Raw genomic sequence first — 24,471 nt, forward strand, 5'->3', positions numbered from 1 at the left:
CAGAATCTAGGGCTAGCCTCCGAGCTGCTGTGATGACCACGGATAACCTGCTCTTTGGAAAAACTGAGTGGCAGCTGCGATCCAGGACTAGGTCTGAAAAGGAGGAAATGGGAAGGGGAGGAAGAAATGGGAAAACCAATACTTACCCAGTATTCCAGAAGAGAACAGAAGACAAAATTGGGGGGCGGTGCGGGGGTGGGGGGGTGTACCACCATAGAAGTTAACAGTGGAGCCAGCATAAAGACTTGTACCAGCAAGTGAGAATATAACAAAGTGAACATTGCAACAGTGCCTAATAAATGCCAGGTACTTTAAATGCCAGGAACTTTAATTTTTTCAGTTTGCACAAGAGCAGGGACTTTTTTCAAATTCCTATATGCAGATAAAGAAGTTTTGGCACAGATCAAACTGACTCTCCTAAAGTCACACAGGTGGCCAACGTGGGATTTGAACCCAGAGACACTTGCTCCAGATTCTTAACAGCTGCACCTGACCACCCACTGGTGGGGCCCAAGAACATCTATCCTGAGAGCCAGGCAAAGGAGCTGGTCAGGTAACTAGCGTTAATCAACACAGGCTTCGACCAGTAGAGTTTGAGTCATACTTCACATATCAGATGGAATGGGAGAAGACAGCAGAGATCCCCCAGAGGGCTATCTCCCTGGCAGAAAGGCACAGGTAAGGGAACTGAGTAGCAGCAGCCACTTCTGGACAGTATCTGACTGCTGTTTACAGGTTCCTGAGAAAGCAGCGAGCTGAGGGTTGGCAGGACAGACGATCTTGACTCAAGTGGAATATCTGACTGGGAACAGAAAATAAAGTTGGTGAATCAAGATTTGGTACTGGGCCTTGAGCACATGGCTGAGAAATTCCAGTTCGTTAAAAATAGAAAACTAGGCATCACTCTGAACATTTGGGAAAAAATAAGAACAGGAAAGTGACACAAAACTCAATGCAGAAAAACAAAACAGATAATAAAAAAGATTGTAAAAAATGGCTATGAGGGGAAAACTGTGCATCATTATTTACCATTGGTTTAATAATAAAGAGAGCAGGAAATCCCAGTTTGAGTAAAAATAAATGAATATAACTTATCAAAATCTCAGATTTCTCCAGCTCAGAAAGTCATGACTAAGTGTTAAGAAGCGGCCCCTGGAGGAACTGGCACACGTGTGAGTGTGTTCACGGCCTCAGCTGCCATCAGGACCCTCCTCTCCCGGAGCATAAGGGAACTGGGTGGCAAAGCACCCCATGTCTGACACTCAACAGCAGCCTGGCTCAGATGGCTCCACGGAAACCACAGAGATGCAGTCTGTTTCTTCCTCTCCAAAATCAAGATGAACCCCCTCCACACACACATACCCCTCGTCACCAGAAATCACACCGTTTCTTAGCGTACTTCTGGATGCAAAGGTGAAAAGGTGACCTGATGCAGGACTAAAGGATAGTCATCTTCAGGAAATTCAGGTAAAAAAACTGGTATAGATGAACCTATTTCCAGGGCAGGAGTAGAGACACAGATGAGAGAAGAGGTATGTGGACACAGGGGGAAAGGTAGGCGGGATGAATTGGGAGATTGGGATTGACACATATACACTACCATGCGTAAAACAGATAGCTAGTGGGAACCTGCTATAAAGCACAGGGAGCTCGGCTCGGTGCTCTGTGATGACCTAGAGGGGTGGGATGCGGGTGGAGGGAGGCCCAAAGAGGGAGGAGATATATGTGCATGTGTGTGTATATATATGTATGTATATATATAATGCTTTTGAACTGTGGTGTTGGAGAAGACTCTTGAGAGTCCCTTGGACTGCAAGGAGATCCAACCAGTCCATTCTGAAGGAGATCAGCCCTGGGATTTCTTTGGAAGGAATGATGCTAAAGCTGAAACTCCAGTACTTTGGCCACCTCATGTGAAGAGTTGACTCATTGGAAAAGACTCTGATGCTGGGAGGGATTGGGGGCAGGAGGAGAAGGGGTCAACAGAGGATGAGATGGCCGGATGGCATCACTGACTAGATGGACTTGAGTCTGAGTGAACTCCGGGAGTTGGTGATGGACAGGGAGGCCTGGCGTGCTGTGATTCATGGGGTCGCAAAGAGTCAGACACGACTGAGCAACTGAACTGATATATGTATATACACACACATATAGCTGTTTCACTTCATTGTACAGCAGAAACTAATGTTGTAAAGTGTTTGTATTACAATTTTTAAAAACACTGTTCTGCCCTCAAATTAATAAATGATGGGTTTGTATTCAGTTCAGTTGCTCAGTCGTATCCAACTCTTTGTGACCCCTCTTTGAGCCTGCCAGGCTCCTCTGTCTATGAAATTCTCCAGGCAAGAATACTGGAGTGGGTTGCCATTTACTTCTCCAGGGGATCTTCCTTACCCAGGGGTTGAACCCATGTCTCCTGGATTGCAGGCAGATTCACCATCTGAGCCACTAGGGAAGTCCTACAGATGTGTAGAGTTGGGTTAATTGAACTAAACTAGTAGGTGGAGCTCTACCGGCAGCTTTTGACGGCAGGATGTCTCACAGGAAGTTCTCTGCTCCCAGGCACGGGTCCCTGGGCTTCCTGCCTCAGAAGCGCAGCAGCCGGCACCGCGGGAAGGTGAAGAGCTTCCCCAAGGATGACTCTTCCAAGCCCATACACCTCACTGCCTTTCTTGGCTACAAGGCTGGCATGACCCACATTGTGAGGGAGGTCGATAGGCCAGGGTCCAAGGTGAACAAGAAGGAAGTGGTGGAGGCTGTGACCATCATGGAGACTCCACCCATGGTGATTGTGGGCATCGTGGGCTACATGGAAACACCCCGAGGCCTCCGGACCTTTAAGACCATCTTTGCTGAGCATATCAGCGATGAGTGCAAAAGGCGCTTCTACAAGAACTGGCATAAGTCCAAGAAGAAGGCCTTCACCAAATACTGCAAGAAGTGGCAGGACGCAGACAGCAAGAAGCCCCTTGAGAGGGACTTCAGCAGCATGAAAAAGTACTGTCAGGTCATCCATGTCATTGCCCACACCCAGATGCGCCTGCTTCCTCTGCGCCAGAAGGCATACCTCATAGAGGTCCAGGTGAACAGAGGCACTGTGGCCGAGAAACTGGACTGGGCCCGCGAGAGGCTCGAGCAGCAGGTCCCTGTGAGCCAAGTGTTTGGCCAGGATGAGATGATTGATGTCATTGGGGTGACCAAGGGCCAAGGCTACAAAGGTGTCACCAGCCGTTGGCACACCAAGAAGCTGCCCCGTAAGACCCACTGAGGGCTGCGCAAGGTTGCCTGTATTGGGGTGTGGCATCCTGCCTGGGTGGCCTTCTCTGTGGCTCGGGCTGGGCAGAAAGGCTAGCATCACCGCACTGAGATCAACAAGAAGATCTACAAGATTGGTCAGGGCTACCTCATCAAGGACGGCAAACTGATCAAGAACAATGCCTCTACTGATTACGATCTGTCTGACAAGAGCATCAACCCTCTGGGTGGCTTTGTCCACTACAGTGAGGTGACCAATGACTTTGTCATGCTCAAAGGCTGCATGGTGAGAACCAAGAAGCGAGTGCTCACTCTGCACAAGTCCTTGCTGGTACAGACCAAACGGTGGGCCCTGGAGAAGATCGACCTCAAATGTATTGACACCACCTCCAAATTTGGTCATGGTCGCTTCCAGACTGTGGAGGAGAAGAAAGCCTTCATGGGACCACTTAAGAAGGACCGAATTGCAAAGGAAGAAGGGGCCTAATAGAACAGATTATACAGCTGGTAGAATCTCAATAAAATTATTTTCCAGTGGAAAAAAAATAAATAAACTAGTAGGCGGAGGCATGGCTATGCTATGGGTAAAAAGAGAGGCTTGGCAGTATAGCCAGCAACATACAAATGCAACCGTGCCAAAGTTTAAAAGTTTATGGGCACACCGTCTGCATGTTTCTAACAAAAAATAAGTTAGGCCCCCATGAAAGTCTATTACATGACTGAAACTATAATTATAATGGGTTAGCTACTGGTAGGCTGGTTTGGGGATCTTTTAAAACTGTGTATGTAGGGGGGAGGGGAGCTGCATGCTCAGGATGGGACTTGCTGAGCCAGGAATACAAGCTGTGCTTTCCAGCACAACAGGGGAACATGGGTATGCTCCTGGTCAGAGGAACATCCGGTTCCTTTTCTGTACCTGCCTCCGTGTGCAGATGAGCACACGTAATACTGACAGTGCCAACTTAGGTGAAAGGCAAACGCTACAATTTTCTTTCAGTAATTCAAACAAGTATTTACCAAGAACTCCCTATGCGCCTGGCCCTGGAGTAGGAACTGAGGATACAGCAGGGAACAAGAGAAACAAAAATTCCTGTCCTGGACTTCCCTGGTGGCACAGTAGATGGGAATCTGCCTGCCTTGCAGGGGACATGGGTTCGATACCTGGTCCGGGAAGAGTCCACATGCCTCGGAACAGCTAAGCCCGTGAGCCACAGCTACTGAAGCCTTCGTGCTCTAGAGAGCCTATGCTCTGCAGCAAGAGAAGACACTAGCAATGAGAACCCTGCGCACTGCAACCAAGACTAGTTCCCCCTTGCTGCAACTAGAGAAAGCCCTCGCGCAACAACCAACACCCAGCGTGGCCAGAAATAAATTTAATTAAAAAAATTATTTCCTGTCCTGAAGCTTATATCCCCCTCCCTAGACAACAGTCAACAGACAGGTAAATTATTTGGCATCGGGGATAATATCCAGAGCTATGCAGAAACTTAAGTCAGGGAGGGACAGGAGGGCGAAGGTGACTTTGGGCAGAGGCCTAGAGGAGGGGAGGATGAGTGAGGGCAGGCACGCCCTGTCAGGCAGGCAGGCACGTGGGAGAAACAGGGGCAGGGAGAGGGGAGAAGGCCGGAGAAGTAGCCCTGGCCACTTCTCTCCTGTCAGGCCTGGGAGGTCAAGGGGAGGATCTGGGTTTTAGTCTGAGCGAGGTGGGAAGCTGCTGGAGGGTTTGGAGCAGAAGGGTGATGCTGTGTGGGAAGGGACTGGTGGCTTGGTCGTCGGAGGTGCTGATGGAGGGGCTGGAGAACAGACCACATCTGGAGTGCTGTGAGGTAGAGCTGCCAGGGTAGGCTGATGGACTGGATAGAGGGAGAGAAGAGGAGGAGGAGTAGGGGGTAAGGTAGAGAGAGGGGAGGTGGGTGGGGAGGAGAAAGAGAGGGCTCCACAGGGATGTTCATTTCCTGGTGTGGGAACTGGAAGGCTGGAGCTGCCACTTACTGGAGGAGGTCTGTGGGAGGTCAGTTCTGGCAGCACCTCTGAGGCACCTGGGAAGCTCCACTCTGGCTCTGACAGGGACTTACACCTTCAGCATGGTGCCAGGCAGAAGGAAAGCTGCCTTCCTTCCTATGAATTCTGGGAACTGCTGCATCAGAATCACCTGGGATCCTAACTAAAAATGCAAATTCCTAGAGCATACCTTTGACCTACCAATTCAGACTCAGAGGGCAGATCCCAAGAGTCTGTACCTTAGCCACTCCTGGGGTCTCTTATGCCCATGGATGACAATGGTCAGCGTATTTGCAAACCTTCCCTGAGTTGGAGAATGCTGTTTCATGTAGTGAATGAATTTCATCTGACCAATTAATTAGCAGCTCCTGGGGTGGGTGGGTTTCAGGGAATGCTTTAGCATTCACTCCTGCCCTGACTGAGAAGCAGGACGCTGCGCTGGATGGCCCACTTAGGCTAAGTCCACAAGCGTGGCATGTGAAGATCCTTAATGGAGGAAACCAGGTGCCCAGGACCGGGTCTTTATCGGGGCAAGAAAAGCCAGACTTCTGGCCAATGTGACTTCTCAAACTTCTATGGGAACTGCAGGTAGATTCAAGGATGCTGAACCCCATGGAGGTGGGGACTCAGTGTCTGAATCCCAGCTGGATGAGATGTGCAGTGAGTACCTTTTCTTTCTCAGTGGTCATTTCTATGCCTCTTTTATCTCACACCTATAAATGTGTTTTCACACACTTCTTCCTGTTCCACAAAGATTATATGATCTTCTGGCTCTAAATCCAACACTCCTTCCCTCATATCAGCAATACTCAATTGAAGTGGGCTTCAGAATCACTAGGGGACCTGGCTTAAACAGGCAGATTCTGGGTCAGAAGGTGGAGGAGGGGTGTGGAATCAGCATTTTAAACCAGGGCCATGAAAGAAAGAACCACAAGTGGACTAGAGCCACACTTCAAGAAATTTAGTTTTCATCCCACAGATTCCTCTCTCCCAAATTTTACCCACTGGGCAGGCTTCACTCCAGACCCTCTGGGGACCCACATTCTGCCTGGCGGCTCCTGTCACAAGGAAGGGACAAGTCTGCTGGCAACTTGGACCTCACAGGAGGGTGGAGGGCAGCCAGGTGTGAACAGGCTCAGTTTGCAGCAGTTTTGTTAAATGAAGTTAGACAGTTGCTAAAAGCATCTCCCTAATGAGGATTTTAAAAATGTCGTTTCTGGTTTTTTTGTTGAATGTTTTTTCACTCTTTTCCTATCCTTAACGGAAAGAAAAAATGAGGGTGGAGTCACGGGGCTCTAACAGGAAGAAGGAGAGGCGCTGCCAGGGCACTTGAGACTTGTCCTAACTGGGAGATTTTCACACAAATGGAAAACTCCTCCTCTGCACTTATTCTGATCCATCCTTCAGTCTTCATTTCTCCAAAAACCCTTAAACACTCGTCTTCAGCCCTGGCCCAGCCACGTGGAAGACTGACAGGTTCCACGGTGCAGACCAGATTCACCGTGCAAACGGGGACCAAGGGCTTTCCTGAGCTGGCCCTGCCTCTGGCAACTGGGCTGACCTTTACTTTAACAGCTCTTCCTGCTACCTCAAGATAAAGAACCTACATTTTTCACTGCAGGACAGATTTTTTTCTAAGTTTCCCACCTCACAGCATGATAGACAAATTAAGAAAAACCACACCCAGCTTTATAATGAAAACCAGTGGCAGGCTTTTCCCTCCAGTGTTCATTTGTTTTTGGTGTATATGTGTGGTACATAGTGAAGCTGGCTGGGCAAACAGGTATTAGGACCCTGTTTTTTGTTGGGGGAAGGTTACATCTGACCCTAGAAGGCTCTCCCTTAAGGTGTTTTCAGCGGTATGGGTGACCCTCTTGTTCACATTCCCTCAGCAACCTGGGGGTGCCCCCACCCCTGGAGAGGGGCTTTTGTGTTTGGAAGGCTGGGTTGGGCAGCAGAGCCTGTTTGAGTTCATCCCAGGGTAGAAGCTACTTGAGACACATCCCTAAGGCCTTTCCCAAGGCCAGAAGCCACAGGGAAATCCTATTCACATCCTGGGCCTTCCCTGCATGACTGCCATCCAAGTACAATCAACAGCATCGCAGGACAGAGTGAGAACGCCTGAGGGTGCTGAAAGCCAGGTGTCCCCTTTCCAATTCATCATGCAGCTGAGGTCAAATAAAGCTCCTCATTGCACCACCTGGGCAGGTAGGTTTCAGAATCTAAAGAACCTCTATGGTCCCTGTGAATCAAGCTCATCCCTGCTGCCCACAACACTGGCAGGCTGCAGGCAGCGAGAGCCTTGCTGGCAGCTGCCTCTTACACCTACCCCTTGCAACTCTCTCTCTCCCCATTTCCACCTTACAACCTCCACTCTTGTCACTCCTCTGTCCAGAATATGCCCCACTTTCTATCTCTCAAAACTGAGGCTTTGACCTCAAGGCCTGGCTCAAGTCCTCCTTCTCCAGGAAGATGTCCCCAACGCACCACAGGTGGATCTGCCCTACATGGTGCTTGCTCTGACCTTACACGGCTCTGCTGCAGTCCTGGCCTGCCTCTTACCCCAACAAATCACTCAGTACTTCAGGCTTCCGCCTTCTTCTCTGCACTGTGGGAAGGATCTACTGCACAGGGCAATTCTGAGGATTAACTGCGCTAGCACCATCCAAGCAAAGTTCCTGCTCGGAGTCCAAGTGGACACCCCATAGTGCCCTGATCAGAGGAGGGCACTGCTCAGGTAATTTTTGGTTTGACAACAAGTTTCCAGAGTTGTTTGGAGAAAAAATACCCCTGAAACAGAGAAAGTTTGTGCAGCTAATTTACTGCTGGTTTTGTGGTCTACAAAAACATAAAGAAAACAATAAGCTTGAGGCTAGAATTAGTGAAATTGGGACATTCTTGCCTAGTGTGGACATGATCTAAAAAGAATCTAGATTTCTCAACAAAAAGTCTATAAAAATAGTCCCTAAGGGAAAAAAAATTTTTTAAAGAAAAGGGAAATCTATTTAATTTCTTGGTTTAGCAAGTTAACTACTATGAAACTTAAAGGCGAAAGTAAAATCTACTGGGCCTGGTGGTTCCATGCCCAGTTTTAATTCTTGCAACTCTTCAATGAGGTCCCAGGCGGCACTAGTGGTAAAGAACCTGCCTGCCAATGCAGGAGATATGAGACCCAGGTTCGACTCCTGAGTTGGAAAGATCCCCTGGAGAAGGGCACAGCAACCCACTCCAGTATTCCTGCCTGGAGAATCCCACGCACAGAAGCGGGCTACAGTCCACAGGGTCGCAAAGAGTTAGACACAGCTGAAGCAACGTAGTACACACAGCACACACACATTATCTCTGCCGCATAGCTGAAGAAAATGAGACTCAAGCAGAGCAAATGTCTTATCCCAAACCACATAACAGAGCTGGAAATCAAACTCAAGTCCACTGAAAACCAAAATTCACACTCCTCCACTCCATCATTAGAAAAAGCTGGCAACGTGGCTCAAGGTTGGCGTTTTAGCAGGCAGTGTTCAACATGAGTCTCAGCCACCCCACCCACTAACTTTCCCAGAGGGAGTCTACTTTTGCCTGATAGACCTGTGGGATGCTAATGTTTTGTTTGAAAACAACAAACTTCACTGCCAAGAAAAACCAAGTAATTAATAATTGCATGGTTCTATACAGTCAGCCCTCTGGTATCCACAAGTTCTGCACCTGCATATTCAAGGAGCTGCGGATCCTGTGCTGTATTTAAGATTCACGGTTAGGGAACCCACAGCTGAGGGAGTTGAGGCTGCAGAACCAGGGATCCGAAGGGCTGACTGAGGGCCTTGAGCATACACAGATTTTGGTATCTGCACGGGAAGAGGGGGTTCTGGAACAAATTCCCCGAGGACACTGAGTCTTCCTAAAGCCCGAGATGAAACCAGAGGTTCAACTATTTTTCATTTCTGCTTTCAAGTTTTAAAGCTTTCCCTCTCTGCTAATATGGTGGCTGATTTTTCAAAGTTCAAAAACTTATAGATTTTTTTCCCTAAATGTCTCATTGTATTACCCAGATGTTTCAAACGCATGTTGCCATTTCTGAGATGTCAGGGGTAGGCGTTATCTAGCAGCTGGTAAATATCATAGTTCATGCCCCATGAGAGTTATGGCTGCTGCCTCTGTTCTCTATGGCCAGTTCCCTTGGCCTCCTACAGTTACGGCCAGCTTCTCTCAGCCCCTCACAGCTCAAAACAGGGCATGCAGCCCATTCTTCTTAACCCTTTAACAAATCACTCCAGGGATCTGCTTTCTAATATTCCAAGCTCTTCTCAGGGCAGGAAGTCACAACCCACAAATGAAAAGACCACTTTGGAGCACATCTTTACCTCAGAATCTCTTTGGTCAACAGAAACCAACACAATATTGTAAGCAATTATCCTCCAATTAAAAATAAATATTTTTTTAAAAAGAGAAGTCTTTGATACTTGGCTTTATATTTTCTTTAGATATATGTCATTTATGCTGAAAATTCAGGAGACTAGACTAAAAAGGTGTGAAAGTTCTGAAGCCTCCCCATAAAACTCACTTCTCTCTCTTGAGAGAAAGGCGGTCCTTAGGCACAAATTCTTAACAAGCCCACTCTTCCTTTTCTACCACCCCACCCCCATTCCCACTGCTTTAAATCCTCTATAATTAGTAAAAGCAGCCACCACTGAAGTGACTTAGCAGCAGCAGCAGCCACCACTTATTAAGATCTAACTAGTACAGACACTAACCTAAGAACTTCATTATCTCTTTCAATTCTCTCAACAAATGTAGGAGAAACTAGAGGTTTGGGGGTTACATGAAGCCAGCATGACAGCCAAGATTCAACCCTAAGTCTGACACCAATGTTCTCCTTGTCATCATTATCCAGCGTCACCTCAGTCATGAAATAGTTTCATCCCCCCACCTCCCAAAAGAAGTGCTTCTTCAAGCAAATTCTTGCAGGTCAGGGACCACTGAAGAACCACCTGAAAGACCTTTTGCTAGGTCAACCTGTTTTACCATAAAAACCATGGGAAACAGGAAAGGTGAAGAAAAAATACAAAGGTTCTAAAGAATGCTTTCACCTCTGACCTCTTTCCTCCTGTCAGAGGTCAGATGAGCAGTCCCTGGAACAAATGGGATAAATCTGTGGCCAGTTTCCCATTCAGGTGTTCACATCTCTGACTGGGAAGAAAGAGCTGACCTGACAAGTCTCGCCTTTAAGAGAAGGCAACATGGGCTCCGTGTCTATATTAATTAACCAAGGCCTCCCCTGGGCATTTCTCTGCTGGCCCCTCGCTCTAGTCAGTGAGTCATGAAAATGAGGACAAGGCTCCAGGGAGCTGAATAGCACAGCTGCACAGCCGTGAACCAGAAATGACAAGACACAGGTGGTTCGAAGTTTTCTCCCCAGGGGTCCCCTCTCCCACACACTCCACCACCATGTTCCTAACTGAGGGGAGCACTGAGGTCATCCCATTATGGAGGAAGAGTCTGGAATGTTCATCCCAGCCAGCACAGCTCACCACCTGAAACCAAAGCCCGAAGCCCTCCATCACCATAATACGTGTGAGGCCTCAAAAACACTTTAGCTTTGTTGAACTTTCAGACTAAAATACTTCATTCCACTTGAGAGCGTAGCTGGCACGAGCAACCCCCAGTTTTTCCCCACGTGCTCAAGAAGCCCCTCTTTTTAAAAAAAAAAAAAAGAAAAAGTATTATTAATGGTCAACAGATTCCAAACAGAATTTGCCTGCCAAGATTTCTTTGGCAAAGAAAAGATACTTGGGTTTTAAAAATAAATCCCCAGCTTCTTTTTGCTAAACTCTTCATCTACTCACTTAAAAGAAAATTCATGAGTCTCTGCAAGACCAGTATTTTTTTTTTCAATGAATTCTTAGCACCAGGGTTCGAATCCACTTACCCTCAGTGTTGGAGCTGATGTCGTCCTCCACCCCGACCACTTGCCCCCGCTGACCCAGGTGCGGGCCGTGGTCGGGCCCAGGGTAGTTGGGAAGGGCCGCCTCTCCTCCGGGATGGGCTGGAAGAGCATCCTGGTCCGCTGGCCCAGCCCCTCCCTCTGGGGAGGGCGGCGGGGCTTCCCCGGGAGGAGCAGGTGAATCTCCTTCAGTCTTTGGAGGAGCAGGGACTCTGGTCCCTGGCTGTTCAGAAGACTCGACTCGCCCTTTTAAATCCGGGGCATCGGTCTCCCCCTGAAGTCTCCTCTCTTTGGTGTGAGGGTCCAAGGGGGAAGATTCTGTTTCAGGCCCACTCCGAGATGCTAAACGTGGCTCAGGGGAGGCCAGGTCAGAATCTGGAGCAGAGATCCTACCTCCTAAAGAAACATCGACTGAGCTGTGGCCATTTGATGCCTCCGCTGGCTCACTAGGCGGGTATTCGATTTCCTCCTCATTCTCATCATAATCATCCAAAGTGTCCTGAGTGTAGTCATCCTCCAGGGCCACAGCATGGCTGAAGGACTGTCCCAGAGGAGCTGAAGGACGGGCTTTGGAAAGGTCTCCTCCAATGGTTGCTGGCCTGACGTTGTCCAACGGGGAAATGCTGCCTATGTGAAAAGCCCACACTCCAGGAATGCCCAGGTTGCTGTGTCTAAACAGAAAGGAAAAAAGATATTGTAGCACACGTGTCCACCCACCACCTTCTTACAAAGGTGAGCAATTTATCTGAAAACTGAAAGACTATTCAGATCAGATTAAGTTTTCACTGGCAGGGAACCAAACAAAACCAGACTTACATGATAACTGAAAAGCATTATATTGGAATTTTGATGCAAACAATCTCTTATTAAACAATGGGTTTCAAAGGCCATATGCCTACTGCTGGACACTCAAATCAGAATTCTGTACTACATGTTTTATCTAAATGGCTATATGAAAACACCTAGGGAACAAGGGCTTCCCTGCTAGCTCAGATGGTAAAGGATCTGCTCACAACATGGGCGACCTGGGTTCAATTCCTGGGTTGAGAAGATCCCTTGGAGAAGGGTATGGCTACCCACTCCAGTATTCTTGCTTGGAGAACTCCATGGACAGAGGAGCTTGGCAGGCTACAATCCATGGGGTGGCAAAGAGTCGGACATGACTGAGCAACTAACACTCCTTGGTGACTCAGTGGTAAAGAAGCCTCCTGCCAGTGCAGAAGACATGGGTTCAATCCCTAGGTTGAGAAGATCCCCTGGAGAAGGAAAGGGCAACCCAATCCAGTATTCTTGTCTGGAGAATTCCATGGACAGAGGAGCCTCGTGGGCTACAGTCCATGGGGACACAAAGTGTTGGACATGACTTACCTACTGAACGCAAGCACACACACACTTTTAACAAACTCAAGAAAACATATGCTTAAACATTTCTGCCAAACACCTAAATAATAATGAGTCCTTTTTATTTGAGAGTTACATGCCAAGTGCTTAACATTCTTCAACACAACTTGCAAGGTAGAGGCAGTGATATGCCTGAGTTTTCAGAGGAGAAAACAGGTTTAGAGAGGTTAACTAATCTTCTTAAGGTTGCACAATAATAATTGGCAGAGCTTGGACTTGAATTCAGCAATAACACCAAAGCCTATGCTCTGAATATCCACATCATGTCAGAAAATCAGTACAGCATAGTCAGTCCACATCCTAATTCTTTTACACTACAGAATGTCAGAAACATTTCGCTGTTTAGTCACATGGATTATTCAATTAACTAATTCACAAACCCTGGTAAATCAATGTCAAAAAACTCAAAGAAACAGAAATACCTAAGTATCAAAAATGTTGAGCAGATGTAGAACAAAGGTAAGAGTCGGGGGGAGGGGTAAGAAAGCAGGTTAATTAACTGCCACGGGTCACAGGTAAGAGGCGTCCAGAAACATTTGGAGCCAGGGAGCTCACTTGTACATCTCCACTAGAAAAGAACACAGGCTCCATTCAGTCTTCCAAATATCCCAGCGACCCATTATTTTAGTCAATGATACATTCTAAAGAGAATAACCCCACAAACAATTAAAAAAAAAAAAAAGGAAAAACCCGAAGAAAGAAAGGGTCTGGCTGGCTTGAATACACCCATTTCTATATGCTCTGGTATACGGACCAAACACCAGGCTCTCAGTCTCTCGTGTTGTGGGATTTTCTCTGCAGCCAGTCCATGAGAAATCAGTTAATGACTAATAATATTAACAGGAAATTCATTGACTCATATGAGGACAAGAGAATTTTGCTCATTTGGGCTGGTATTGCTCACCTTCATGTGGATTTCTGTAGCAATAATATTTATTAACACAATTTCAAGAATCAATCAGTCCCCACCCCTTCACATGTTGTTACCACCACTGCTGTTGCGATTAGTTTAGGGAAACGAGTATAGAAAGAAAAAGTTTTGATCCTTTGTGCAATATGCTTTGTAAACTCGGTAAGTTCTAAGAATTAAATGCTGGTGCTTTCTGGCAAGCAAGCAAGGAATGTTAGAGAAGATAAGAGAGGACTCAGAAAATCTGAGGATGTTGAGTTTGTTATCACATCGGAGGTGTTGCAGCTGTGAAATTTCTTCTTGAAGTTAGAAACAGAGAACTATAAAAGCTTCAAAGAGTAGGAAAGTACAAATTATGGCAGATAAAAGCTAAATAAAATAGCCTTCTACTTAAATATGAATCACTACCCTGGCTTTTGTCATTGTAAATGATAGGAAAGAAGCCAGTTTGAGTTTATCCTAAAATCCAAGGTCATTTGGAAAGCTTAGCGATAGAAAGAAGTTAATTTATTTCCTAGAAAGAAAACAAGGCTACAAAATGAGATGGACAGTGCCTTCCTCCCTGGGGTATTAGGAGGATTAAGCTAGAAAATCACATAAAATGTTCAGCATGGGGCCCTGCATATAATAAGTGCTTAGTAACTACTGTTTTCTAGGAGACAGAAAAGAATAATCTCAAAAAATGCAAATGTGTACATTCATATTTAAATGTGCAGAAGGAGAATTATTACAAACACATTATGAATTATATAATTTATGACCTCTAAACTTATAAGACAAGTTTGAGGAAGAAAATAATTCTATTGACTAGGAGAATTTTATTTTTTAAAAATGCATACTGATGTACTGAGGGGAGAGTGGCATGATGGGTGTCACTTACTTTAAATTAGTAACATAAAAAAGAAAAAAATTATTAAGATGGCAAAATGTCAACAGCTTGTAAATCTAGATTACCTCCACTTTTCTGCATATTTTTGAAATTTTAAATAATGAATGCTGGAGAGGGCATGGAGAAAAAGTAACCCTCCTACACTGTGGGTGGGAACGTAAATCAGTACAGTCACTATGGAGAACTGTATGGATGTTCCTTAAAAAACTAAATATAGAACTGTCATATGACCCAGCAATCCCACTTCTGGGCATATATGCAGAGAAAACCATACTTTGAAAAGATACATGCACTCCAATTTTCATAACAGCACTATTTACGATAACTAAGACATGGAAGCAACCTAAATGTCCATCAACAGATGAATGGATAAAGATGTGGTGTATATATATATACACAATGGAATACTGCTGAGCCATAAAAAAAGAATGAAGTAATGATGAAAGTGAAAGAGGAGACTGAAAAAGTTGGCTTAAAGCTCAACATTCAGAAAACTAAGATCATGGCATCTGGTCCCATCACTTCATGGCAAATAGATGGGGAAAAAGCGGACACAGTGGCTGACTATATTTTTCTGGGCTCCAAAATCAATGCAGATGGTGATTGCAGCCATGAAATTAAAAGATGCTTGCTCCTTGGAAGGAAAGTTATGACCAACCTTGACAGCATATTCAAAAGCAGAGACATTACTTTGCCAACAAAGGTCCGTCTAGTCAAGGCTATGGTTTTTGCCAGTGGTCATGTATGGATGTGAGAGTTGGACTATAAAGAAGGCTGAGCACTGAAGAATTGATGCTTTTGAACTGTGGTGTTGGAAAAGACTCTTGAGAGTCCCTTGGACTGCGGAGATGCAACCAGTCCATTCTAAAGGAGATCAGTCCTGGGTGTTCGTTGGAGGGACTGATGTTGAAGCTGAAACTCCAATACTTTGGCCACCTGATGCAAAGAGCTGACTCATTTGAAAAGACCCTGATGCTGGGAAAGATTGAGGGCAGGAGGAGAAGGGGACAACAGAGGATGAGATGGTTGGATGGCATCACCGACTCAATGGAGATGGGTTTGGGTGGACTCTGGGAGTTGGTGATGGACAGGGAGATAGACAGGGAGGCCTGGCGTGGTGCGGTTCATGGGGTCACAAAGAATGGGACACAACTGAGCGACTGAACTGAACTGAAAGGATACCATTTGCAGCAACATGAATGGACCTAGAGATTATCACACTAAATGAAGTAAACCAGACAAAAAAAATATCATATGATATTACTGATATGTGGAATCTAAAAGAAGAGAAAGACACAAATGAACTTACTTCCAAAACAGAAAGACACTGACACAGAACACAAACTTACAGCTACCAAAGGGGAAAGTGGGAGAGGGATAAATAAGGTGTTTGGGGTTAACACATACACACTACTATACATAAAATAGATAACCAACAAGAATCTATTGGATAGCACAGGGAACTATATTCAATATCTTGTAATAATAGGAAGGAAAGAAAGAAAGGAGAGAGGGAGGGAGGAAAGAAAAAAATGAAGGAAGGAAGAAGGGAAGGAAAGAAGAAAGAAAAAAGTAAAATAGAAGATTAAGTTGGGGAACTGTTCTGTCATTTGGAGGTAGAAAAGGCCTTCCTAAGAATAATACCAAGACCTGAAATCATAAAGGAAAAGGCTAATAACTTTAACAACCCTAAAGTTATACCTTTTAGATCGTAACTACCTTTAAAGATGAACAACTGGATAAAAATATGGATGGCATTTAAGAGAAAATATTTTTACTAGATTTTTCTTATTTGTAAAAGATCTCTGTAAATACCTCAGTAGAAAAGAGCAAAGAAATGGCTATTAACCATTGAAAAGGCGCTCAGTTTTACCAGTAATCATAAAAATTAGAGTGAAAATATGAACATTTACACCTATCAGATTCACAAATATTAAAAAGATTAGAAGCCTGTAGGAAATGAACATTGTCAATCAAAGCTCTCCATTATTGGTGGGATTGTAAGCTGGTGCAGGGTTTCTGAAGGGTGATTTGGTTAACGTGTGCTAAAATGTTAAACTGCATATACCTTTTCTCAGCAATTCTACTTTTAAGAATTTATCTTTAAGACAAATGAGCATCCAAACAATGTATATTATTTTGTTTACTGCAACAATAATTATAAAAGGAAAAACCAGAAATAGTTTAAATGTTCATCAATCAGTTTATTGTTTTAATAATACAGGCCATATATGATGCCATGTTTTATAGCCTTCAAATAATAATATAAAGATATCTTACTGAAAGATGTCCATAAGACAGTGGTAAATGGGAAGATTGCATATGTATAACAAAAGAACCATTTTGGTTTTAAAAAGGTTTTGTATACACCTAAACTTCTGAAATGACTATTAATAATGGTTATCACTTTGAAGCAGTGATAATGGGTGATTTTTACTTTTATTTCACAATTATCAGCATTACTTGCACCTTATTTTAGTTTTTATACTAAACAGATTTTACTAAAGAAAACTTCTTCTGCCAGTCATTCTGGCCCCCTATCTTCCACTTTCAATCAAGCAACTCGGAGGTTTCTAGGAAGCATGAAAGACAAAGATGAGGCAGGCGTTGTTGCTATTGTTTGGTCACTAAGTCATGTCTGATTTTTGTGACCTCATGGACTGTAGTCTGCCAAGTTCCTCTGTCCATGGGATTTTCCAGGCAAGAACACTGGAGTGGGTTGCCATGCCCTCCTCCAGGTGACCTTCTCAACCCACAGACTGAACCCACATCTCCTGCCTTGGCAGGTGGATTCTTTACCATTGAGCCACATGGAGGAAGGTAAATGGAAGCAGTGTATATGTGTACAAGTCTGCGTGTCCATGTGTGCCTATGTGAGTTCTTAGGGGCCTTTACGGCTGTGGCAGGGAAGCATAACTGCTTTTTCCCACAGGCTTTTTGGCCTCCACTGCCTCCTGTACCCTGAGGCGGTGTTAGCACCTAGTCCCATGCTCTGGAACTGTCAAACTGTTCCTCCATCTAGTCTAAGAGAATGCAGTCTGCTAGTATACAGGGCCTAGGCCTTAGACATCTTTGTCTTTCCAGCGCTTGGATGATGTCTGAAAAGCGGAGAATCCATGGGCTCCAGAGAAGAGGGTGGTGGAGCCAGGGCAGAAAAAGCAAGGAGCTAAGTTTTCTCCAGAGTCAAGACTAAAAGGCAACCTCAGTGGAGCCCATAAGATGCCCAATGTGAGTCCTGAGAATGGGAAAGCAAGCCAGGATTCAGCATAAAAAAAACAGTAGTTCAGAGCTCCAGACTCGTGCTTGAATTTTGGCTTTGCCACTTCATAACTTTGAGATTATAGGCAATTTAACTTTCCTAAGCTCATTTGTCACATCAACAAAAGAACAGAACTTACCCCCTGAGACTCTTGTTGAGTTTTAATTAAGAGAACTTCTGGAAAGTGTTTAGCATAATGTTGGCAAACAGTAAGCTCTCCATAAATGTCAGCTCTGAGTAACCCTGTTTGGCTGTAGGGCCCGCTCTCTGGTCTCTGAGTAGAGCGGATGGCATGCAAAAGTGTAAGGTGTTCCAGTACCCAGTAATCTCATTCTGTCCAGCTTGTAGACCCGTATTCAGGGAAGCATAAAAGCAGAGAGATTTTTTTTAAGCCCAGAAATGAGTAAATATCAACTGATGCCAACCCAGATACTGAGCATGATGTGGACAAGCAAAGTGCGCTCACGTGATGGGACTAAGGAATGTGCCCAGTTCCAGGCATTTCATGAAAAACCCATCCAGACGATTTCAGATAATGAAGCCATTGAGAAATCCCAAGACTTCCAAAACCCTAGCAATCTGTTTGTTGGTTTTTCTCTTTTTTTTCCAAATTACACAACTCTTAATTTAACTTTTAACACCTATCTGTATAAAAGACTAACTTACAACATTTCCAGCTGTGAAACGATTAACCTGGAAAAACCTCAACCTGGGCAGTTATATTACTGAATATTTTTATGTGGTTCCAAGAGCAATGTTTTCCATAGCAAGCCTCAGTGGCTGTGCTAACACACACATACACACACACACACATACACACACAAACACACACACACACACACACATATACTCACACACACAGTTTGGTTTCTGGTATCTCTAGCCAATACGGCAGGAAAAATAACGAACCTTTTATATTTTGGTCAACTTGCTCCTCCCAGGGCCTAGTCTAGTTCCTGGTTTTGACATTGATGCCTTGCTTAGTTAGAAACTACCAAGATACTATTTAATGGTCTTAGAGCCACTGAAGTTTGGGTAGCTCCTAAGGGTCCTTACATTCCAACAAGAAAGGGCTTAAGCCCTATTCTACTTACTGGTAGAGATTTTTCACAGACTGTTCAGTGCTAGTCAAGCTGAAATATGGTCCCTGTCTATTCAGGTCATCAACCTCTCCTCGGCAGAAGCCCACCCGGGCTGGAAGCTGGAGCTGGACGTTGTAAGATTCTTTGGGGCGTGTTCCAAAGAACTGAAGGCCATTGGCAGGATAAAGAAAGAGGGCGTAGGTGTCAAATTCATCAGATGCCAACACTGCCTGGAAAGTATTCAGCTGTGAAAAAAAATAGACAATATTCTTAATAAATCAAACAAATAACAACAAAAAAAACTGCAAGCAAAGCATTATGAAATGCAAAGTGTTGTCCCCCTTCTCAGGATTTCTCTAAATTGTTTTAACATAATATTCTTTTAAATTTCCTCTTCAAGTTATAAGCATAATTACATAAGCTGTATTATTATAATCATCTTTTATCAACTTAGATTAATAGTTGAAATATGCATAGGTTAAAAAAAAAAAACAACACACAGGTTAGGACTTCCTTGGTGGCACAGTGCATAAGAATCTGCCTGCCACCGCAGGGGACACAGGTCTGATTCCTGGTCTGGGAAGATCCCACATGCCGCGGAGCAACTAAGCCCGTGCACCACAACTACTGAGCCTGTGCTCTAGAGCCCACGTGCCACAGCTACTGAAGCCCGCGCACCTAAAGCCTGTGCTCTGCACAGCCATGGGAAGCCCACACACTGCAACGAAGCGTAGCCCCCACTCGCTGCAACTAGAGAAAGCCTGCGCAATTCAACAAAGACCCAGCGCAACCAAAAATAAAGGACTTTTTTAAAAACACAGGTTAAAAAAATAAAACTATTTTTTAAGGTTTCAAACTTCTATCATCCAAACTTCTTTCAGAGCTGAGAGTAAATAGCAAAATTAATGTGTACATTCCCATAGTCACTGCCCTAGTTTACTGCTCTGGGCACTTACTGGGATCATTCATTCATTCATTCTGTCACTCATTCACTTATTTATTGAATCCCCTTTATGGGCAGGGGTGGTGTGAGGCACTGGCTGATCAAAAGGCCTCATTACTGTTCTCACAGCCTCACTTTCTATTCTCTTCCATCTACCTTCTGACACCAGCACCAGAGTTATCCTATCCTCATTTCTCAGATGAGGAAACCAGGACATAAAGGCTAAGAGACCTGCCTAGGGCTAGGCTGTTAGTATGCAGTGGCAGGCCAGCCAGCTCCAGGGTCCCTGCCCTGCACCACCAGGCCATGCCAACCACTCCTTGGCCTGCCACGCCAGGTGATTATAAGCTGCAAACTCTCTTTCCAGGCTCACATCCACTGTATCTTCACCAGATTATTTAATATTGCCCATCTGTCCCATGTACTTTGATGCTTCTGAACATTTATTTACTCACGTTTTCCTGTGCCTAGAAACACTCCTGACCTTCTAGTACTGACCTCTGAGGGGTTTTCGAGATTCCCTGTAGATTTATTGCTGTTCTCTGACCCTCCACAACATCTTAATGAGTGTTTCTAGTTAGCAGTCACCTCGTTTAGCCTGATTAGCTGTTTACATGTCTGTAAACTTGATTCATTAATTCATTTGTACATTAATTCAGAAAGCCAGGTGCCAGCCAAGCACTGGACAGTATGCTTGGTGGGAACAAGCAAAGGGGCAAAGGATGGAAGCCTCCACCCAGGACAGTCTCAGAGTTTACGACAGGGAGCAGCCATGGCTGGGATTCCAGGAGAGTTGCTGGAGAAGGTAGTAGAGGCCAGAGAGGAAGGCGTGGGCCCCAGACCTCAGGGCTGAAATGGGCAGGCGTCGCAGAGGCTGACTGTGAATGGTAATAAACACTGCAGGAGCCAAAGCAGACCAGAAGGACAGGCCAGGAGCCTGAACTAGCCACAAACGCAACACCCAGGTCCTTATAGAATCACTCCTTAAAGTTCAATTTACTCTAGTATTTTCAACAGGACACTTTTTTTTTTTTTTTTTGCCTTTATCTACATCCAGCTATCTCCCTCACAACACTCAAGTGATCAGTTAATGGTACTTGAGTATCTTTTAAAAAATGTTATATATAGGCCTCTGAGGACACCCCTCTCATTAAACTCCATTCTTTTTGCAACTTAGCAAGGAGCAGGAGAAGTATTTATAAATACCACTACTCCCTAAATAATGTGACTCCTAGAAACATTATTTACTGGTAAGGAGCACTGTCTCCCCATTTTGCTAGACACACAAAGTTAGGCAGAGAGAAACATATCGCATTTTACTAAATAAAACAGCAGACAATAGGTATGGGCCTGTCCTACATCCTTCCCCAAATGCTGGCCAAGCTCTTTTCTAATGTTAATTATTCTTTTTTGATGTTTAATTTTGAAGTATAGTTTAGATGGTTTACTTACAAGATAAAGTTTAGGTGTTAAAATGTTTTTCCAGAAAAAAACCAAAATATTATCCAACTTTTCTTCTAGATCGCCAACATAGAAAAGGTCACCTTACATGGCTTGGCTTTTTGCTTTCCTTTAAGTTCAGAAACTTAAAGACAAGGGGGGGCCCTCATATATTTGTTATTGTTTTCGTTGTTGATTGTTTCAGCCGGAAAGCTTGACTTTTCCAAAAACAAAAGGCAAGGGATGTTTTCTAGAATTTCTCAAAGCTCGGAAGCCATAACTTCTGCCAAATGTAAACAAAGGCCATTCTGTATCATGTCCATACAGAATGTATACATGATCGATTAATGGCAATTCAGTAACTTCAGAGTTTTACTTTACTCAGAATAAATAAAGTTCAGTTAGAGAAAGAAAGGTACTCAAGGAAAGAGACTCTGTTTTAAGAAGCAAAGCTTTCAAAGCTTCTGGCATTGATTGCCCACAATAAATGTCAGATAGGAGGAATCCTGGTTCTACATCTAGAGAAGCTCTGTGAGATAAGGAGGTCCTATAGATTGTGAAGGAATTGAAGGGGATGGGAAAGGGAAGGAAAATGTAAACAGAGCTGGGAAGGGGAGAGTCTGGCTTTTTACTGTGGGGTCTGGGTATTTAGCTAGTCAACAAATTTTATTCATTCTTTAAGCCAATGAGCAAATTTATTTCAATGAAAAGTTATTCAACGTCTTTATATGCCATCCTTGAGACAAGCACTTATTACAGGTGGCAAGCATTTATTTAATATACTTGTCTTCACTGAAATAGGCAAATAGAAAAAGTTTAAATAGAATTTAGGATCCCAGAGTACCAGCCAAAAAAGTCTGGCTGTTTAAAAACCATTCGCACACCAAATGATCACGTTTAAAGTTTTCTCTCAGTTCCACAACATTCTACCTAATCCCTAAAGAGCCTGCTTCATGATGTCCTGCAGGGATCCTCCCCCTAGAACACTCTTTAACTGGCTTCCTAACCGGAAAGGTCTACACATTCCTGGAGAAAAGACTTTGCAAGAACCCCACATGCTCTGTCCCTGAAGGAAAAGCCTCAGATGGGCTGCCAAACCTCACAAAAGGGTCAGCAGTTTCCAACTTCCTCAAGATCCCAGGGAGGAGAGGAGCAGGGCCTGTGCTGTGGAGCTTCAGGATCCACCTTCCTGCTATCAGAAAGAGAAAAGCCAGAGCCCTCAGGAGAAATCAATCAGCTTCGGGCTCTCCCTTCCAGGTGCAGGGCATCACCAATCAGTCCTGACTTGATGCTTGGCAAAGCCAGGCTGACGGGTACAAAGCATGCTCCTCAATGAGTTCCCAGTTTATGCAATTTATTTAATTTCAGCCATCTGGCCAAATATCACAACAATACCATCCATGTCCCAAAGGGTTTGCCTGAAGTGGCTTACAAAAATTATAATGAAAATTAAGAAGTAGGGTCACAAAGTTCCCCTTCCTGTCTTCTTTAGGGCCTCATGCTCTCTATACTCGGAGAAGGCGATGGCAACTCAGTCCAGTACTGTTGCCTGGAAATCCCATGGACGGAGGAACCTGGTGGGCTGCAGTCCATGGGGTCTCGAAGAGTTGGACACGACTGAGTGACTTCACTTTCACTTTTCACTTTCATACATTGGAGAAGGAAATGGCAACCCACTCCAATGTTCTTGCCTGGGGAATCCCAGGGGCGGCGAAGTCTGGTGGACTGCCGTCTATGGGGCTGCACAGAGTCGGACACGACTGAAGCGACTTAGCAGCAGCAGCTGCTGCTCTCTACACTCCTAGCATTATTAGCTTCTTGTCTCCATTGTTTGGTGTGAATGCTAATCTCCATTCCTTAGTATATTTCTCTATCTACCATTACCTATACATCACTGTCACTTGCATGATTTTCCCTCATTCATTTTTTCTGCCCTTAATCCTACAGATCCTGCCAAAAATACCAAAATAAATGCCCAGTACTATCACATCCCTAATATTATAACTTTCCTAACACTTGGTCTTTAGTAAAACTTCAGCATTTCTTTAACCAATTTCCATATATGTCTCTGTTCTCTATGTCTGCATAGCTAGATCTCAGACACAAGCTAAACTCTCTCAGACAGACTGTAGACCTCCCTTCTTTGGGACCTCAGCTTCAAAATTCAAAAAAAGCTACAACCATGTCCTGCTTGTACTTCCCATTTTCTCACTGGATCCAACCCCCTCCATCAATGACCATCGTTCTTTGAAACATGTTGGCATATCTCACTCCCGAGGTGAGGCCTCCACTAGGAAGCCTTCTGCTCATCTTATTTTACTGCCCACATCTGCCTTCATCCATATCTTCAGCCTCAGCTCTCTTGGCCTTCTCCCGGGACACATCCTCGGCCAGCACAATCTGTCCTGTTGCCACATACTCAATATCCATCATTTCAGCCCAACTTAAAAGTCGACAAAACATTCCCTGTACCACACAGATCTATGAAGCCCAGTTTTCTATCCCCCTTCATCCCTCAAATAACAACACCCTCACCCACACCACCCTCGAGAAAAAGACACAGCTAAAGTAAACATTAGTCCTCTTTATGTCTCCCGTCAGTAAGTTCTTTGAAGGTCAAACTGACTCACTGGAAAAGACCCTGATTCTGGGGAAGACTGAAGGCAGGAGGAGGAGGAGATGACAGAGGATGAGACAGTTGGATGGCATCACTCATTCAATGGACAGGAGTTTGAGCAAGCTCTGGGAGTTGGTGATGGATAGGGTAGCCTAGCGTGCTGCAGTCCATGGGGTCTCAGAGTCGGACACTACTGAGCAACTGAACTAAACTGCGACTTTGCTCTGTGATGTACTTATGACAATTCAAGGTGTCTCAGATTGTGCTGACAAACACTATTTGGTCATAGCTTTTTAGATTCCTACAGCATCAGGTACTACATCCCATCACATCCATCACGAATGTCCATGGTGAGAAAGGACAACATCTGAAACAGTTTTAAAAGGTAAAAATGCCTTTCCTCTGACATCTTCAAGTTTCTGGTAACTCTGCAACATGTTATATGCCAAGGTTTAAGAAGGCCATGTAGAACCCACACAGTCCTTCAAGCAAAGTAGATTACTGTTTGCCAAAATCTATTTCCAAAGAACTATTAAAACAACAACACATGTCACAGGGCTCTTTAAAGTATTCAGAAGGAACCTTCAATGTGGGTAATTAAAAAAACATCCTCTCTCCAAACAGAATCTTTATCTCCTTTTTAAATTAAACATTCTGAAGCCAACTCAACATTTGGCAACATTTCTGAAGATTAATTTTAATTAGAAAAGTAAGAGATGGATTCTACAAATCTTCC

General features: G+C 44.6%; 2 protein-coding genes across 2 annotated transcripts in view; one reads left to right on the plus strand and one right to left on the minus strand.

Moving 5' to 3' along the window:
• NID2 (nidogen 2) overlaps positions 1-24,471 on the minus strand; it is a 92,770-nt gene that overhangs the window by 63,573 nt on the left and 4,726 nt on the right. The window contains exons 3-4 of the mRNA XM_061430984.1: positions 18,748-18,980; positions 11,180-11,865 (exon numbers count right to left, since the gene is read on the minus strand). Of these exons, the coding sequence (XP_061286968.1) occupies positions 11,180-11,865; positions 18,748-18,980 (919 nt within the window). The remainder of the gene's footprint in view (positions 1-11,179; positions 11,866-18,747; positions 18,981-24,471) is intronic.
• On the plus strand, positions 2,495-3,809 carry LOC133256158 (large ribosomal subunit protein uL3-like). Its single transcript, XM_061430986.1, has one exon. The coding sequence runs from the start codon at positions 2,534-2,536 to the stop codon at positions 3,266-3,268; it is 735 nt and encodes a 244-aa protein (XP_061286970.1). The 5' UTR covers positions 2,495-2,533; the 3' UTR covers positions 3,269-3,809.

This window comes from Bos javanicus, chromosome 10 (genome assembly GCF_032452875.1).
Source record: "Bos javanicus breed banteng chromosome 10, ARS-OSU_banteng_1.0, whole genome shotgun sequence".
In the NCBI taxonomy this organism is placed as follows: Eukaryota; Metazoa; Chordata; class Mammalia; order Artiodactyla; family Bovidae; genus Bos; species Bos javanicus.